Below are 14,504 nucleotides of genomic sequence, written 5' to 3' on the forward strand. Positions count from 1 at the left end.
GACAATATATACACGCATTCAACACTTCACGGAACCGCACCGATCTACAGAACACCCGTGTGGACCCCACCCATCACCTATTTGGCTATTTCTTCTTCGTTACTCTAATTTATATTAGTATTATATACGTATGGGTATGTGTAATGTCTCCATTTGTGTGTGTATAGAACACACACACAATCATGACAGCGAAGAAGCACTCTGCTGCGGCGTCGTTTCAGCAGCCTCTCCTCGCCGACGACCTCTTAGCTCCGCAGCCGCAATCGACGCAATACGTCGTCGTTCTCCCCCAATATCCCCTGCCTAACCGCCCCCGCCTCCTCCGCAACGCTTGCCGGCGATGCATCTTCTGCCTCGCAATCTTCCTCCTCTTCCTCGTCGCCGCCGCCTACCTCCTCTGGCCGTCCGACCCCGGCCTCTCCGTCGTCCGCTTCCGCCTCGATCGCCTCAAGTTCCACACCAGCCCCACAGTCTCGCTCGACGCGACCTTAGACCTGACGGTTAAGATTCAGAATCAGGATTTGTACTCGTTGGATTACGATTCGCTGGTCGTTGCGATCGGGTACAGGGGGAAGCAGCTCGGATATGTGACGTCGGATCGCGGATCCGTGAAGGCGCGTGAGACCACGTACGTGAACGCCACGCTCCGGCTCGATGGCGTGGAGATTCTGACGGACGTGGTTTTGTTGCTTGAGGATTTGGCGAGAGGCGCGGTTGTGTTTGATACGACGTCGGATATCAGCGGTCGCCTCGGAGTTTTCTTCTTTGACCTGCCTCTCGAGGTAAATCATACTAGTACTCAATTAACTTGAAATTGCACATGAATCTCTGCGTTTGTTGACCAATTGAGGTTTGTTTCGATAAGAATTTGATGCACACTGCCGTTCTTATTGGAGTTCGATTAGCGCATCAAAGCAATTCTCGAACTATCGAAAATGCTAACTGTCGATCTTCGAATATCAAAATGTTATTAGGCAAATAAGAATTTGTGTATACAATGTCATGTGATAGAATGAGTGTAATTTGAAGATAAATGTTTCGGCAATTGTAGTAATTCCTGGATACAGAACTACAGACCTGTGATAAATTCATTTTTTGCTAAGAAGATTGAAAAATGTAGTACTCCAGTATAAACAAAGGAACAAAGACATTAGATTTGAAGGTTGAATTGTTTTAATGAATTCATAAAAAGGTGTGTGTGTGTGTTACAGTTACAACTTACAAGTAGCTGATTGTAGAATGGTCTTGATTTTCTCAAAAGAGGAATATTGGAGTACATGATTAGATATGCTTACCATCTTCCTCTGTACCGTTGCAAACAAAATATTGGAATAGTATAAACAAAGGAACTTATAATATGGGATTTGAAGGTTTACTTGTATTGATTGATTTATAAGAAGCCTTTGCTTTGATTGTGTATGTGTGTGTGTGTGTGTCTTACAGTTACAGGTAGCTGATTGTAGCATGCTCTTGATTTCTCACGCTAGGAAATAGGAATATTGTTATACTACTTGATTGGATATGCTTACTATCTTCCTCTATATCTGGTGCAGGCAAAAATACAATGTGAAGTTCTTGTAAATACACGAAACCAAACAGTTACTCGTCAAAGCTGTTACCCTGAGGTAAGCTTTTCCATGGAGATTTTGCTTGAGTTTTCTACAGCACCACCAATTATGATAGCAGCAGTAGGATTCTAGTAGATGAAAAGTTTTTACCCTTACAATTTACCACTGCATAAAATTAAGTAAACTTATTGTTTCCATAATGCCAATCAATTATTCCCTTGGTTACTATAGCTGTATAGTCGCCGGGAGCTTTCTCCTAAACTGAAGCAGATTTTCATGTCTGGCAATATTTCGGTGCCAGTCTCTAATCATTGCAACTATATTGATGCGTAGTGATGGTAGTAAACTCAATCCGAGAATATGTTAAATGCATCCAAGAAAGCCCTTTGAGTTAGATTCCATCCTCTGTTTCTATAAAGAAGGTAGGAGTATCAATCACAGTATAGGCACCAGGGGCTCTCTCCTCTCATAAACCAAAGCAGATTTGCATGTTTGGTAGTAATATTTTCGAGTCAAGCTCTAATCCGTCCAACTATTTAGATGTATAATGATAGTACTAAAATCAATCCAAAAATGTTAATGTATTAAAGAAAGCCCTTTGAGTGGGATTCCATCCTCTTAAACCTGTAAAGGAGATATTAATCGCAGTAATTGTTAGTCGGGGACTCGAGGAATAGGGGTAGCAGATATGGTAACATATATTGTGACCCTGAAAGAATTTGGAAAATAATCTGTAGTCTTCAGTGATTTCTAATCCTCAAAAATGTTGAACAGGTCGCGGAAGTGAGATAGATTTGGACAGTTTACGGAATGTGGGAACAGATAGAATCCACAGGTCGCGGAAGTGAGATATATTTGTATACACTCATTATTCATACTTGTATTGTATCATTCAAATTTTGTATCATGAAATGAACCATAAACAGATGCATCCAATTATCTCCATTCTGATCATTAGCTTGGAGTGAAAAATACCATTTCTTTGCTATAAAGTTTGTGCAGAATTTGAATATCAGTAGCAAATGGGAATTCTTGGCTTTTCTTATAGTTTTAAATGAGAAATAGTTTGATTGTGAAAATGACGATGATGGGGTTTTATGCAGAGGGTATGCAATATTTTCAAGAAAATCAATTCACCAAATTATTGGCATTGGGAGTAATTGAAAACCTTAATGACTATCAATCGTAGTGTCTATTGACGATGGAAATTGCGGATAATCAGAGGTGACAAAATCAGCAGCACAATTAAAATTGGTTCAATATTTAAGGAAATAACAGAAAGATATGAAGAAAATAAAGCATAGAAGTAAAAGTGTTATCCATTTTATTGACGTCAAAATCATGGTAAGGGAGATAAAAGGCCTGCTCAATTAATAGGGATGGTATGTAATATTAATATTAATATTATTATTATTTACACATTGGAGTAATAGGAGTACTTATTAATTTGTCATTATCCAACCAGGTCACTTTATGCATACATGCTATTTTTGAAGGAGTATGGATAAATTTTTATATCACGATAAACGAGTCAACTTTGGAAATAAATGATAGACAGCAAATTTTCCAGCACATAAATGAGATGAGTTGTCCACACTCTGACTCAATCAAGAACTCGAGTAAAATCACATCTAGTCAACTAAATATTTCTGTATAATTTTAGTGCAAAATGCAATTTTAAATTACTCTGTTATTTGCATATAAAAATGTAGATACATCTGAATTCACATAGGCAATAAGAATATAAGTACACAGACAAACTAATACTCCTATTCATTACAACATTTCATGACAAAAAGTCAAACAATACAATATTTTCTCCCTTTGTTCACCTAAATATCCCGTTATTTTTTTCACACAAATTGAGCACTTAGCTATTGCCTACATTTATAAACAACAACCTATTTATATAGAAAATTGAAGATATGATACAAATAAACTGATAAGAGCAAATATATTTATTCTCCTTGTACACATGTTTTATTTATAGAATCACTCAAAAAAAAACTGGTCATGCTCAAAGCTAATTTTTGAGACATGAGAAGCATTACTTATCTAGCTGTCTAAGTTTGGACATATACACTAATAAACACAAGATTTATTGAATACCAAAGATCATTCTATGTAGCTACAATATAACTGGCCATAAAAGATTATTTTTTTCAAATTTTAATAACAAAAATATATTAAATTAATGGCCTTATTTAATATTTCTACTTATTCTATAGAGATATGATTTGACTTCAAGTGTAGAGTATAGTAGTCATAAGAAAAATTATGAATTTTAGATGAATTACATGTTTAACTCTATTACTAACAAATGAATCAATTTTTTATTTGAATCGAAAGTATAAAAAGCCAATTAATTATAGTTGAATAGCATCACCAATTTTTAATTGACTCGAAAGTATGAAAAGCCAAATTATGGCTAAAAAGCATCATCCTATCCTTTATATAGACAAACAAGAAAAAGGGCACATTCCTATCTTCACACTATAGTCTACTACATATACATATATATATATATTCCCCACTCACAACTGTAACATATTCTTCTCCCCCACAACACACACACACACACACACACTATTCAAGAATGGATGAAGAGTGGGCAAGCCAAGAGAATGCCTGCTGGCTCAGAAGCCAGTCGAGCCTGAAATACGACCGGTTCGTGTCTTCTGAGCCTCCTGTAAGAAGAAGATCAAAAGCTCCCATTTGGAGACAGATTTGGATGAAGTTCAAGAAAGAGAAGAAGAGAATTTTCAATTGTTCTAACTCAACAAGGTTCACTTATGATCCACTTTCTTACTCCAAAAACTTTGATCAAGGCCCTCTTTGGGACCATCCCGACGATCTTTCTAGATCCTTCTCGGCTCGTTTTGCTGTTCCATCAAGAATCTTTGATAATCCTGGATTCTTGGTTTAGTTTTTATCTTGTTTTTAATTGAAATTAAAAAAAAATGGAACTATATTTTCTTTTTTTTTTGTTTATACTATAGTTAGTAGCCATGCTGCTTTTGGATGTAACTATAAAGATGAATGAGAGATCTTGGCAATTTTGATCTTTGTTTACAATTTTTTGTATTTCTTGATTACTAATTGGAACTATGCCTACTTTTTATGATTGTGTTGATGTTGATGCAATGTTAAAACTTTTAGATAAAAGAGGTTTGAAATGAATCATCAAAATTAATTTTGCTTAATTGGGACGTGGAGAACTTTTTAGCAGTAAATTGTAATTTCAGAGATTGGGATTTTGCCTTTTTTTCTTTTTTTTTTTACTTCAGAAGAAGAATGTGTTTTTTAAAATTATTATTATTATTTTTTATTTTTTTTATTTTATCAAAAGCACCCGTAGTGGGCGGAGGGTTTAGGCCGAACCCCAACCCGTGTTTTTTAAAATTATTTTAACTAGGGTGGCATGCTTGAGAGTTGACTAAATATTATACACACTCTAAAATAAGATAAAAGAGATAGTTGTCACAGCTATCTGTATTAATTAAAACTCAATTATAAGATTGTTAAATATTGCTCATATTAATAGTTATTTCTTTTTTTTTAAATGTCAATAATGGTTCTCATTTATCCCGAACTATTAGGTGGAGCAAAGGTGTTTTACCAACATATATTAATAGTTATTTTCCATCCTAAGGATTGAGGAAATTATATTAAAAATTATGTAGGAGAATCTTAAACAGAATTATTTTTGTTTAAAATGATATGTCATATATATATAGGGTTGCGTTAAAGATAGAACCATTCTTAAGTGTAGAACCTAGAACTCTACATATTTTATTCATCGGATGAGGAAAAAATGACGGTGAAGATTAAAAATCATACATATTAGACTATGTTTTCACGACATTCCGGACTCAACATATGAAAAAACTCACATGTTGATGGAAGAATGAATGAAACGAAGAAGAGTCCATGCATGCTTTATTTTTTCGCTTCTCTGCATTCACCTATTAATAATAGTTTTGGTTGTAATGGGAAGTTGCTGTGCAAATTAACACCATTGGATTAAAAGATCTAACGACCTCCGTTTGGCATTTGTTCTACGTTTAAGAATGGTTCTACGTTTAAGAGTGGTTCTATCTTGATCACAATCCTATAATCCTATATATATATATATATATATATATATATATATATATATAATATACTAGGAAGGCCTAAATTTCATAGGGATCGATCTGCAAAATCTGATGCAACGATTGACTAATCTTTTGCTTAGACTGGATTAATAAAATGGAAAATTTGTATTATTATTATTATTATTATTATTATTATTATTATTATTATTATTATTATCATTGGATACCCTTTTGTTGAATTAATTAATAAGTTGGTTATTCCATATGAGAATTTGAATAAGTTGGTTCGTTGTCTATTGATATTCCAATTCAAATTTTAGTTTATTTTGTTGGGAGTTGGTGAAGTTTTTAATACCACATGGAATCTGGTTAATTCTTTTTAGTAATTGAGAATCATTAAAAATTGAGTTTTAATTTGTAAGCTGTTGCCAGTCTTTAATCTTGAATGCTAGAGTATGTATTTACATTTGTATTTTGTATTAGTTTTTTATTTGAGCCAATAATATAAATATTGTGATTTTGCATACACCCATAATAGTGTTAAGGAAATTATGGGGTGTAATGCCATCTCAATCCAGATGTTTTCTTTCTGGAGCTTAATTAATTTTACTACGAGGCATTTTGGATAACATCGAAGGGAAAAATCATAAATGTGTATATATCCCTAAATACATTTCTATTTTTGTCTACATCTTAATTAATACTATCCATGTGGGACTCAAGAAAATAAGAAGAATCATAAATCATCACTAAGTATTTTCATTAAATAATATTGGAAATTTGATTTCTTCTTTCCAAAACTTTTAATTCCAATAACATATTAGGATAAGAATGAATTCAACATTATTGTATAACATGTTGGAATATCCTTATAACATTATGTTATTGTTAGTATTATAATTTCATTGTCCTAAAATATCCTTTTTGGGATATCCTACCCTTACCAAAATACTATTCTTATATTCTGTGCTTGGAATAAAGTTTGTAGCTTAGTGATAAAACTTGCACAAAAAATTGGTTGTATAATTAATATTAGGTCGGCCAACATTCTAGTTGGCCCCTCCTCTATACATAGCCTCTCAATTCTATTCCATCCATTCAAAAATTATCATTACAAATGCACTAAATTGTAATTTGATGAACTAGTTCACAATATTTCGATGAACATTATTATTAGGTCACAATTAATACATACTACTATACAAATGGAAGTATAACAACATCCAACCATAACTCATGGTGAATTCATGGCTAAAGATCACGAGTTTGAATTCCACCAATACTTTTTAGATTAATTTATGATAACGAATCGTGAGTCCGCACGTTCTTTGCCACTTTATAACTTTAAATTCTTCGCCTACTTTTTGGGTTGCAAGTTTCCAATCAACTATGAGGGTAGATGAATGCTATGCATATCAATATAAATTTTGTTTTAAATAGTAGTAAAATTCACCCATATCTGTGGCATTTACATAATCACAGATCATATTTAAAATTAATCAAGACTTTTCTTTATCAAGTACCACTGGTGTGTCATTGTCCAAAAACCAAGAGAGGGAATTAGTTGCATATTCTGTAAAATTAATTCCTTGATTCTTGGTAGATATTTTCATCCACTCTCAACTAACTGTAATGATGTCAAAAAAATGTCTCAAAACATTGTGATCAAACACTAATTTTGGCTCAACATACCAAATTCTCACCACAATTTAGTATTTTGTGAACTGTCCTGGATTGGGTGAAAATAAGGGTAGGATTTTATGTATTACCCAAAGTTTAAGAAAAATAGGGATTTGATCCTCTTAATGAGAGTTTAGACAAAATTTCACCCCTAATTTCCTGTATAATTCGAATAAATTATGAGTTGAAATATTCTAATCCACAGTTGGTGTTCAACATTTTATCTTATAACCGTCTCAATTACTTTACTACTTTTATAAATGAACCTCATTTTATTATTAAAATTATATGTATATTAGCATTTATATTCTACTAACTTTTTTCACAACTTTTAACTTTTCTTTATGTTTTATCAGAGCTGAATCCAAGTAAGACTATTAATCGCGGACGGAGGAAGTATAATCTAAAAAGGATGCACTGATTACCACCTATAGGCTAAAGTAAGGATTGGAACGACAATTTTGTGCATCAAATAGGAGAATTAGGCCACAAATGGGCCAAATCCAAGAAAATGTGGAGGAAAATTAGTGAGTGAAATTAGTGCGCCACAAACTAGAGGGCCCAAACTAAACACGAATGAATTTATGTCGAATCAAATCGACTAGTCTCAAATCAATGATATCATCATAAAGAGTGAAAAAGGCTAAGGTCATCCACAATGCTGTCTCCATACCGTCTCTTAACTACTATTTGAGCACTATTTGAGGGTCACACTGTCCTTTTTTCCTCCATCCATTAACTAAGGGACGGAACCTGCAATGCTCCGTCTCTATACCGTCCCTTAATTACTATTCATTCAATTTTATTTTTTTATTTTTTTCCAACAAATTCAATTAAAAAAACAAACTTCATTAAAAATAAAATAACATCACAACATAAAAAAACAACTTAAAATCCTAAAAAAATAAAAATGACATAATTTAAAATACAATTTTATAGAGACAACCAAAAATGAGTTAGTCCCACATCGAAAGTGGAACATAAACATTCAAGGATGTCTCTATAAAAGAGAGAAACCAAGAATGAGTTTGTCCCACTTTCAACCAAGAATGAGTTTGTCCCACATCGAAAGTGGAACATAAAACATTCAAGGATGTCTCTATAAAAGAGAGACAACCAAGAATGAGTTTCTCTCACTTTCAACCAAGAATGAGTTTGTCCCACATCGAAAGTGGTACATAAAACATTCAAGGATGTCTCTATAAAAGAGAGACAACCAAGAATGAGTTTGTCCCACATTGAAAGTGGAACATAAAACATTCAAGGATGTCTCTATACAAGAGAGACAACCAAGAATGAGTTTGTCCCACATCGAAAGTGGAACATAAAACATTCAAGGATGTCTCTATAAAAGAGAGACAACCAAGAATGAGTTTCATAAATTCGCAAGCCCATCAAATATATATGGGCTATCACGAATTTCTTGTATTCATTTATTTGTAAAAATTGTTTTTAAATATAAAAATAATTTTTATAAATAAAAAGTAATTTTTTTTAAAAATTTGATTTTTATAAAAAAAATTGAATTATTGCGTCAGCGTGACGACGCCCACTCGCGGGCCAGCGAGTGGGCGTCACGCACGCATGGGGACGAGCCACGTGTCCCTGGCGCGTGGCGGGACATCTCGTCCCGTGTCTCGCCGAGACGGGCTACGGGACGAGACGGGCGTGGGCTAGGGACGGGATGTACGCTGCAATGCGTCCCGCGGGGGACCCGTCTCTCCGAGACGAGATGCGAGCCCGGCGCGGGACGCGTTGTGGATGGTCTAAGCCTCGTGATATGGATATTAAATAGCAACAAATATTCCCAATAAACTATACCACTCCATCCGTCCCACTTAAGATGATCATATTCTTGAGTGACACGAGATTTTAGGAAGAGTTGTCAAGTGGAATAAAGTAGAAAGGAAATAGGTAATTGAATATTTTAATGAGGAGAGATGAGAGAAGATGTTATTTCTAAAATTGGAAAGTGAACATCTTGATTGAAACAAACAAAGAAGGAAAGTTGGTCATCTTGAATGAGACGGAGGGAGTATTAACTAGTACTCATCCGTTCCATATTAATAGAAACATTTTTATTATTTTTAAAAATTCCAAATTAATTGAATAATTTCTATTTTTGGCAAAAAGTAACTATTTCTCTTACTTTATTCTCTTTTACTTTGTTCACTATCCACTTACCACACTATTCTTAAACTTCGTGCCTAAAATAAGCGTCTCTATTAATAAGGGACGGAGGGAGTATTAACAAACGGTTTTGTAATAAAATTTATATACTCCCTCCCTTGCATAAACATATTTGCACTTTTCATTTTCGTTCGTCCCATAAAAATATGAGCATTTTCATTTATGGAAAGTTGTCCACAACTCAAGACCCATTTACATCAATTTATTTACAACTTATATCACCACGACCTAACATTACAACTCAATAAACATTAATAATAATGTGGATTCCACTATCCACCAACATTACTTTAACTATCTTTGTTCGTGCATTAATTTCCATGTCATTTTAAATGCGCATATTTTGTTGGGATGGAAGTTGTATATAAAAATAAACCTTGCCCCTATCTTCTTGGACCGAAGTCACTCTGGTGGGATATTCACATGGATGAGAAAAGATTGCATTCCATTTGATAAAGCTTGTTTGCCGGAAAAGTGAGGAACCCCCTTAGATATGATACAAAACAAAACGGATCTTATTCTATCTTTGATCAAATATTTCTTTACGAAAAATACATTTGCTCTAATGTGATAATCGCGTAATTTATCGAACATGATATCAAAGTTTTGAATATATACACACAAGGACACCAAGGAAAGAGTGAACTTGGTTGATGAGATGAGAAATCCAAGAATCAATGCATGAGAGAGAGGCCGCATATAACAATCGCCAAATACAAGCTGCAGTCTACGAAGATTGCACGAACTGTCTGATGCAAGATAATCCCCCACTCCAACACCTTCACAGCTCCATCCCAATTCACATCTTTCTCGAATTCCACCTCTTGCTCGGCCTCCCTCCAGAATGATAGGAGCGCCAATGTGGCTGCTGCAATCAACAGATCACTCAGCAGCACTGCGTACAGAGGCCTAGAGGCAATCAGGCTCTCCGACTTCACTACTATGAATATGGGGTCAATGTGAGACAGGAGCACGAGGATTGCTATCGCCAAGGAGCAGAATAAGCGCGTCTTCTCTGAGGATATGATGCTTTGGTTTATGTCCTTTGGTGTGATGGAGATGAGATGATACTCCAATGGCTTCCTGGGAAGCTTTGCTTTCTGTGAGGCGCGTTTGGGTGTGGCGACCAGCGCTGATGATGATCTGTTTCTTCTGTTACGAAGGGATGCAGCTGTGTTTTGTTTGGAGAAATCCTCATCGTTGTCGGTGTTTGGCACATCATCATCATCTTCACCTTGAAGAACAATTGGAAACACTCAGTTTCAGTCATTCAACAGTTTGTGAGACTCAAATCAACCATTCAATACAACAATTATGCCATGTAGTAAATCGCATTTGAGAAACTACTACGACATGATATACTTATGGAAATTGCACTTTATTTATGATTTTTCAAATGCTCGATCGATCTCACATGAATTACAGATCGCCATATAACAAACAAAATCTGGTGAGGAAACACAAAATAGAACGTATTGATATAACGCAGCTAATTGATGAACTCAGAAACATTAATCTACTACGACATGCATCATTTCCGAATATAGCACTTCATTTATGATTTTCCAAATTCTCAATCGATCTCATGTGAATTTCAGATCACCATATCACAAACACAATTAGGAGAGAAACACAAAACAGAGCCTAATGATTTTTACCATGCAAATTGCGACGACATCAAACGAAATTGAAGCATGAATTGATGCGGAAAACCTAAAATTGAGGATTGATTGAATTGAATTTGGTGATCGTACTCACCGTGTGCGCGATCGAGGATCAAATAGGGCGGTGAAGGTTCCGATGAGGAGCGCGAGTGCTTGGGCAAATCATTTGTGCGAATATCAGAAAATGAAGTTGATTTGGATATGCTTGGGTCTAGATTGGGGATCCGACCCGTTATCAACGCCATGCGATCCATCTCTCGTGATTTTATCTTCTCCCTCCTCGCCTGTCTCTCCGTCTCCATCTCTCTGTGTTTGAGCTCTGCAAATCGAGCAATGAAATTAAATCGATGGCTTTTATATTGGTTCAGCGTGAGCAATAAAAATATTTTTTAAATTGTTTATTTTTTTGTGAACTTATTTGTGAAGTTGGATTGTTATTTGATGTTATAATCATTTTAAATGATTATGAAGATAAAAGAAATAAGAAAAGAGAAAATAATTATAAAAATGCTGAAAATATGTGATAGGTATGACATGATGAAATATATAAAAGGATAAGATAGTAAGTAATACTTTTATCTGACTTTACCCGTGCATTTGTTACGCACGCTAGTCTCAGTGAATGATTTGTCGAAAACTCATCTTGAATTTCATCTATGAATTTAACATGCCATTTTGGTGGGTTATAATAACAGGTATGAGCGTTGGATCCATACAGTGAGATGAAATTACTAATTGTCGTCTATTTTCCTTATTTTAAGGTTACGTATACAATATTGATATCATAATATTTTATGTTTTACACTAAACATGAATTAAAGGTAAATTGGATTTTTAATTAACCTATCAAATACACCAATTGCAAACCATAATACAATGTTCATTATCCTACCTAAACATAGAGACTCTATTAAATAAGCCCATAATATTGAAACAGAGTATTGAAAATGAATTTTCAAATTTGTCATTTTCTAGTAAAACCCAATACATAACTAGGCCCAATATAACCAAGCTAGAGACCTACCATGAGCCCAACATGCGTCAGTATATTGATTGATTTCATTTTATAAGTCCTTTTGAAAAAAATATTATAATTATATTCCATACGAATATTTAACTAAATCAATTTTATTTCCTCTAATCTTAAGAATCTTTAAAAAATATATATATTATCAAAATAATTATTTCCAATGTATCGAGATTGGACTAAAATAAATACGATGTATGTATGTATTATTAATATTATTATTGAATGTCAAAAATAAAACAACAGCTAAAAATCATTCCCCATTAGTAGTCAACTACCAATTAAATGTTAGCAGTTTGGCACAAAAAATTAAGAGAGTCAATAATGTCAATGCGTTTTAAATCACCAACGTTTTACAACTTTTGCAGTCAAACACTGAAAACTGAATTAGAGTTAAAAATGATGAGAGAAGACTGCAATTAGTAATTGACCAAGTAATTAGAATAAGAATAAATAAATCAAATCATAGGTACTTAAGTTTTGATTTTTTTAAAACTCCATACTGCATTTTAATAAATAAATCAAATCATAGCAATAACGAGATTTGCATTTAAAATATCCATACGAGTATCTAATAGGCTGGTAGAAATAAATAAACTTATGAATTATAATAGTAGTATATTATTCTTCTTTCAAATAATGGACATTATTTTTGATATCCAGTGAGTAGATGCGGATATTAATAACCATTAAAAACATATAAAATCAGATTTTATAAAATTTTGGTAAGAGAGTATATTTATTAAATGAAAATAGAAAGAGGGCAAAAAGATTTAATTAGAAACCATAATTGTAGCTCTTTTATTCACACCTAATTAAAACTCAGCAACCTCAGAGTAACTTGGTAAATTATTGCAAATCCTCAAACAATATAATAGATATTTATAATTGAAAACAGTAAATATTCTCATTTCAATTACTTATCTATCCATATTTATTGTGCAATAACAAAACGGCTATTATTAATTCACAATTAAATGCCGCTGCAAAATTATCATTTTTTTGCTCTAAAAAAATCACACTATAAGTATGAGGCCTCTCTGCTTCTAAACAGTTACATAACCATTTAAATTGTGATTTTTTCAGGGTTAAAGAAGAAAAAGATGCCAAAGGCAAATCAAATCCCTAAATCGCTGCAAGAGTGCCTCTCAAAACTCAAAATCTCAAACAAACAGTTTCCACAGCGCCGGCGGCAAATACTTCCTGGTGGCGCCGGCGGCAAGGAGAAGGAAGACGACAGCGTAACGCTCTCTGATATCGACAAATTCCTATTCGAGAATTTCCGATCGCTCTACCGAGAGGAGTACGAAGAAGGAATCTCGAGGAAAACCGCGTTTCTGCACGAATCGCCGCGGCTGCACGAGCCGCCGCCGCCGGAGAACCTCTGCGGATCGGCGCGGTTCTTCGTCGAGTGCGGGTCGGCGAGCTCGCGGATCACGGATGAGCCATTCTCGTCTGTCTCTTCCTCGTCGACGGCGGCGGCTGACGGTGCGTTGGCGCCGGAGGATTTCATCGCGCTGATGACTTATTCGCCGGATCCGTACGATGATTTCCGGCGGTCGATGCAGGAGATGGTGGAGGTGAGGATGGAGCATAATCGGAATGTGGATTGGAAGTTTCTGGAAGAGCTGTTGTTTTGTTATTTGGATCTGAACAATAAGAAGTCTTATCGGTTTATTCTGCGAGCTTTCGTCGATGTGATCGTGCTTTTGCGAGAGAAATCCGGCAAATCGCCGGCAAATAAGCCGTTGCTGAGCGGCGGAGGTCGGGGAGGGAAGATGTGAGGCATGCATGAAATGAGTCAAATTGTGATTTCTATAATTTTATTCTCCTCTTTTTTTTCATTGTGACTATTTAAGATAATTGTTTTTATATAATACTACTACTATGATTGTAACGTGGTGTCTTTGTACTTTTAAATTCGTAAATAGAATATTATGTTATTAGTTATGTATAACATAAAATGCTTTCTTATTGTAATGCTTTAATCTATTGAAATGACATACCTATATATATAATGCAAACTAGACTCATATACTATTAATTATGAAGTGTTCCTTTATTGTTTCCTTTTCTGAGACATGGTAGAAACTGGATTCTAGTGCAAGACCTTTCAATCTTTTTGATTTTGTACATCAAATCTTAAATTTCTCTGAAATTGGATCTGAGATTCCTAATTAAAAATGAATCGAAAACTGAGAAGCATATTAAGACGGAAGTAGTCGTGATGTCGCCCGAAATCGTTTCATATGGATGAAAGCAGACCTTCGGTCGTGTT

At 34.5% G+C, this 14,504-nt stretch overlaps 3 protein-coding genes across 5 annotated transcripts; 2 read left to right on the plus strand and 1 right to left on the minus strand.

Moving 5' to 3' along the window:
• The first annotated feature begins 124 nt into the window (after positions 1 to 124).
• Positions 125 to 2,560, plus strand: LOC121795140. Of its 2 annotated transcripts, XM_042193596.1 has the most exons (3): positions 129 to 782; positions 1,554 to 1,625; positions 2,343 to 2,560. In XM_042193596.1, exons 1-3 carry the CDS (start codon positions 183 to 185, stop codon positions 2,358 to 2,360), a joined length of 690 nt encoding a protein of 229 aa, XP_042049530.1. In that variant the 5' UTR covers positions 129 to 182; the 3' UTR covers positions 2,361 to 2,560. The 2 variants fall into 2 exon arrangements, with proteins under 2 accessions (XP_042049529.1, XP_042049530.1); XM_042193595.1 differs by lacking the exon at positions 2,343 to 2,560 and having other exon boundaries at positions 125 to 782; positions 1,554 to 1,718.
• A 7,469-nt stretch (positions 2,561 to 10,029) lies between these two features.
• On the minus strand, positions 10,030 to 11,612 carry LOC121795138. Of its 2 annotated transcripts, none has more exons than XM_042193593.1 (2): positions 11,294 to 11,612; positions 10,030 to 10,763 (listed from the first exon to the last, which is right to left on the minus strand). In XM_042193593.1, the coding sequence occupies exons 1-2, from the start codon at positions 11,499 to 11,501 to the stop codon at positions 10,210 to 10,212; spliced, it is 762 nt and encodes a 253-aa protein (XP_042049527.1). In that variant the 5' UTR covers positions 11,502 to 11,612; the 3' UTR covers positions 10,030 to 10,209. The 2 variants fall into 2 exon arrangements, with proteins under 2 accessions (XP_042049527.1, XP_042049526.1); XM_042193592.1 differs by having other exon boundaries at positions 10,030 to 10,769; positions 11,294 to 11,601.
• Positions 11,613 to 13,305: 1,693 nt separating this feature from the next.
• On the plus strand, positions 13,306 to 14,100 carry LOC121796620 (transcription repressor OFP14-like; the record flags this gene model as incomplete). Its single annotated transcript, XM_042195433.1, has 1 exon — positions 13,306 to 14,100. A coding segment is annotated over one exon (705 nt), but the record flags the coding sequence as incomplete, so codon positions are not given.
• Between the last annotated feature and the right edge of the window lie 404 nt (positions 14,101 to 14,504).

This window comes from Salvia splendens, chromosome 3 (genome assembly GCF_004379255.2).
Source record: "Salvia splendens isolate huo1 chromosome 3, SspV2, whole genome shotgun sequence".
In the NCBI taxonomy this organism is placed as follows: domain Eukaryota; kingdom Viridiplantae; phylum Streptophyta; class Magnoliopsida; order Lamiales; family Lamiaceae; genus Salvia; species Salvia splendens.